Source organism: Manis javanica, chromosome 3 (assembly GCF_040802235.1).
Source record: "Manis javanica isolate MJ-LG chromosome 3, MJ_LKY, whole genome shotgun sequence".
Classification (NCBI taxonomy): domain Eukaryota; kingdom Metazoa; phylum Chordata; class Mammalia; order Pholidota; family Manidae; genus Manis; species Manis javanica.
Window position 1 is genome coordinate 2,640,189 of NC_133158.1, and position 4,704 is coordinate 2,644,892.

The following is a 4,704-nucleotide window of genomic DNA, read 5'->3' on the forward strand; positions in this document are numbered from 1 at the left end:
CAGGATATCCTGGCGACGAGCCAGACCAGAAGGGTAGGAACAGTGGGAGCTGATGTCTTGACCATGAGGCCTGGCCGGGATGGACTGAGCCTCAGAGCTCTGGCCACACCCACAGCTCCCCTAAGGCACCCCCTCTGCAGAGTGCAGCAGACTGGGCTGGGAGTGGGTGCCTGACGCCAGGACCAGTGGTTTAATGCAGTGGCAGAGGCATGTGAGATGATGGATAGCCGCGCTCTGCTTGCCCAGGCTGACAGTCATTAAGGACGCAAAGTGTCCACTCTTGAGGGCTTTCACCAGGATACAAAGTAGTTTTCTGGTTGACGATAGGGCCAGAAACTATGATAGGCGATGGTAAGACACCCCAGTGGACAGTGTCTTGGCAATCAGTATGAGAGATGGTACGAGGCCTCGGGTGTGCGTGAACACACAGTGCATGGCCCTTCAGGCAGTGGGCACCCAGCAAACACTCTACAGATAAATGAACAATAACATGCTCACTAAAGCCAAAGCCAGAATGGCCTTCCAAGTCCCAAAGGCCTCCTGGCACCTCTGCATCCTGTGTCTGTGGCGCCTAACCCCGAGTCCCTGGGGGACCTGGCTGCACAGCACGGCAGGGCAGGCCTGGGTCTCGTGGGTCCTGAAGCTTCTAAACTTGCCTACTATTATGGCCTACTTTAAAAAAAAGATTGCAAAAATAAAGACTTGAAATCAGGCAAGTGACTATTTAGGATGAGTAAAGAAATCACAACAAATTACAAACCTTTAAAAATTAGCAAATACCAAAATAGAATATATCGTAGTTAACTGTCCCACCTCTAATTTCCACACATTTTTTGCTGCATAACCTTTGAATATTTCATGTGATGATTTTGCAGTATCACTTCCTATAGAAACCCGATTATTGTGGACACTGGGGTGCACAAACATGATTTCCCACGCTGGCTCACACACAGTTGGTAGTACTTTTCCTAGTCGGTGTCCTGCAATCACAGAAATTCTGACAGATGTTATTTCACAGGATTCACACCAAAAAAGAGGACAGTATGGTATGTTTCTAACTGTTTCCCTGCATTATCAAGTATATTCCTGACCAGACAGAACTTTAATTAGGCATCAGTGGGAACAGAATCCTCTGCTTGTAGGTTTTACATGTCTGACAACAGGAGGAATTTTCTACAGGCCAACTTTTGCCTCCACATGTTTCAAATCTGGCTTTTCTTCTCCCACATGTCCTGGTCCAGGCACTGCAGGACGTGCTCCATCCGCACAGCAGCGGTTCGTCCCCATCTTCACACTGCCAGCCAGGGGGATGGCTGCAGCTTAGGAGCCGACTCCAGCAGAACTCCTCGCGAGACTGTATCTGTCCCCAGGGCCAGCTGTGAACGACACAAATCTATCCCATGTAACCCAAACTAAGGATATCCCAACTCAGCTTCCCCACAGCCACGTCCCCAAAGAGGCTGCAGCCATTCCACACCAGGCCACAGGAGCAGGGAGTTGGAGAGGGGAGACAGACGTGCTCCAAATGCAGCTAAGTATCTTGCTTTCACAAATTTTATATTGCACCAGCCCATGAACACACTCCCCTCCCATGGGCTCTGCCACTTAAGTTCCAGAATCCCCACTGGCTCTGAGCATCCCGAAAGTAAAGCCCCTTATTTGCAGGAAAGCTGTGTGGCTCTCTCTCTTCACTGGCACCAGCAGGAACAGAAATGAGAGACTGGAAGCTGTAGGCAGAGCAGGACTTGCGATCCCAGTTGGGTCCGAGCAATAAACTGAAAGCAGGCCCCCAAAGATGGGAATCAGTCCCAAGAGTGACTGCATAGTCCATAAGGAGAAAGAGAGAGACGTGTGGCAGAGACACAGCTGGGCAGAGCACATGAGGCGGGTGGAGTCTCACGGTGGGGGTGACTAACAGTTGAGGATGGGGCTGAAGACAGGGGGGCTGACCTAATGGAGGAAGGACTCTAAAGACCATGGGCACACAAAACATGAGCGAGGCCGGTGCGGGAAGGACCTGCCCAGTGGAGAATGAGCAGTGTCTGCAGGTGACGGGGCCTAGGAACGAGGGCAGCACTGCCTGGGCCAGACCCCCTCTCCTCTCAGCCCCAGAGGTGGGGATAAGAACGGCAGGGCGCCCCACTGAGCATGTCTGTTCTCTTCCTTCCCCATCAGTTGGAGAAGGCGGCCGTGAAAATTCAGGCATGGTGGCGCGGCAGCACAGTGCGGCAGATGCTCCTGCACACAGCACTCAGGGCCTGGGCCATCCAGCACTGATGGAGGCCGGTGCAGGCCAAGATGCTGGAGCAGAGGTGGCACCTGGCGCTCAGACTCTACACCTGCAAGGAGTGGGCAGTGGTGAAGGTGCAGGCCCAGGTCCGAATGTGGCAGGCCCACAGATGGTTCCTCCAGGCACTCCAAGTGGCCTGCGTCATCCAGTCTCACTGGCGCTGGCATGCCAGCCAAACCCAGGGCCTGATCCAGGGCCACTGTGAGGTCAGAGCCAACTAGCTGTAGCTCGACGTCGGAATCCCCAGGACCTAGGGCACCGGCACAACCAAGGACACTGGATCTCTCGTCCAGTAAAGACACTTACTGATGAGTCTTGCCCTTTGGAAATTCAACCCAAAGAAGAGGGGTCAGCCTCTAGCCTTCCTGCCTTCCACACGAAAGAGGTCTACAGCCTGGCACGATCTACAGCCTGTCCCAGGCCAACCCACCTGGGCCCTCACTATGCACACGAACCTGACTGATCCTGCAACTAAGAGAGACTCCAGGGCCCAGGACGGACCTGATACCTCAGCCACAGGACCCCAGCCCCCTTCACGAGCAGGGGAAGGCACTGGGTGTGATTTTTCTTCAGGCCCAAGCATCCCATTCAGGACAGAACACCAGAGAGTCTGGCTGTAGCATAGCCATCTGGGAAGGCAGGATTCCACAGGCCTGCGCAAGGCCCTCGGGGCCAGTGCCACGCTTGACAAGGGGCCATGAGGACAGGGCACCTCAGCTGAGCGACCGCAGGACGGGAGCCATCTCCCACTGGGAGAGAGCCTGCCAGAGGCAGCCCCTGCTGCCTCCCTCCACAGGAACTGAGGGACAAGCCTCCACCCCCTCTGCAGCCACTCCCTGAGAGATCTAGGCACAGGGTGGGAGGGCTGGGGGCGGGCAGGGCTTGCACTGTCCCTTTGCCACTGGAGGTCACTGGTGTGCAGGTACAGCCACTACGCCCTGCCACATCCTGAGGCAACAGTGCTGGCCCCCCCGACAGCCCCCTCTCTCCCTGCCCCAATCCCTCTGCCCAGCCTGCCTTGAGGGGGTGCAGATGGTCTCTACTGAGTCTCACCTCTCCCTGGGCACCGTGGCTCACCCATCACCGCATGTGATCTCACAGCCTGTTTTGCCGCTGGCGCCCAAGGCCCCTCACTCACTCCCTGCGTCCCTCAGATGTTTGTCTCTGAACCTGCATCCCAGAAGGTAGAGGTCTGTGACCCTCCCCAGGGTTCTGCAGTGGGTGGCCTTGCAACGGGAGCCAGGTTAGAAGGTGTGCAGAGAAGCCAGAGGTTCTCATGGTCCTTGCAGCTGGGCAAGGCTTTCCCTCCCAACAGGCCCCCTCTATGTGTGTCTGTGGCTTTTGAAGCATACGTTTGTGTGGACACACACACACACATATATCTACAATTAAAGGATATAATGGTATTGAGAGCAATGGGCAGACTTCGCTACCAGGAAGTTCTGCAAAATACAGAACAGCAGATCATTCCAAGTAATAAACGATTCCAGAGAACAGAAAGAACAGAAAGTGACCTACCTTTATGATGTGGGCATAGTACTGATATCAGAACCAGAAAACAAATCAATTTATAATAGTATCAAAAATAATAAAATATCTCCAAATAAACTTAGCCAAGGAGATGAAAGACTGGTATATTTAAAACTATAAAACATTTATGAAAGAAATTAAAGCTACAAATAAGTGAAAGAACATCACATGTTCATGGACTGGAATAATTTTGTTAAAATGTCCATATGACCCAAAGTAATCTAGAGTCAATGCAATCTCCATCAAAGTCCTAATGGCATTTTTTTACAGAAATAGGAAAAAGCCTAAAATTCATTTGAAACCAAAAAAGGCCACAAATAACCAAAGCAATTTGAGCAAGAAGAGCAAAACTGGAGGTATCACACTCCCTGAACTGAATAGGGAGCCCAGAAATAAACCCCCATATTTATGGTCAACTGATTTCCAACAAGGGTGCCAAGAATACACAATGGGGAAAAGACAGTCTCTTCGGTAAGTGGTGATGGGAAAATTGGATATCCACATGCGAAAGAATGATACCAGGTCCTTATCACATACCAGCTATAAAAATAAACTCAAAAGAGTTTAAAGACTGAACGTAATTTGGATTAAAGACTTAAACATAAAAGCTGAAACAATAACATTCTTAGAAGAAAACATAGATAAAGACATTGGAGTTGGCAATAATTTCTTAGATACGACACCAAAAACACAGGTAACAAAAGAAACAACAGGTAAGTGGGACTACATCAAACCGAAAACTGTTTTCACAGCAAAGGAAACAGTCAACAAAATGAAAAAGCAGCCTATGGAATGGGAGAAAATAGCTGCAAACCATCCATCTGATAAAGGGGTGGATATCCAAAATACATAAAGAAGTCGTACAACTCAATAGCGGGAAACAA

General features: G+C 50.9%; 1 protein-coding gene across 1 annotated transcript; it reads left to right on the forward strand.

The window, feature by feature from the left end:
* Positions 1-1,976: 1,976 nt before the first annotated feature.
* Positions 1,977-2,544, forward strand: IQCF6 (IQ motif containing F6). Its single transcript, XM_036994227.2, is given in 2 exon segments — positions 1,977-2,048; positions 2,176-2,544. Coding segments are annotated over 2 exon segments (441 nt in total).
* The last annotated feature ends 2,160 nt before the right edge of the window (positions 2,545-4,704 follow it).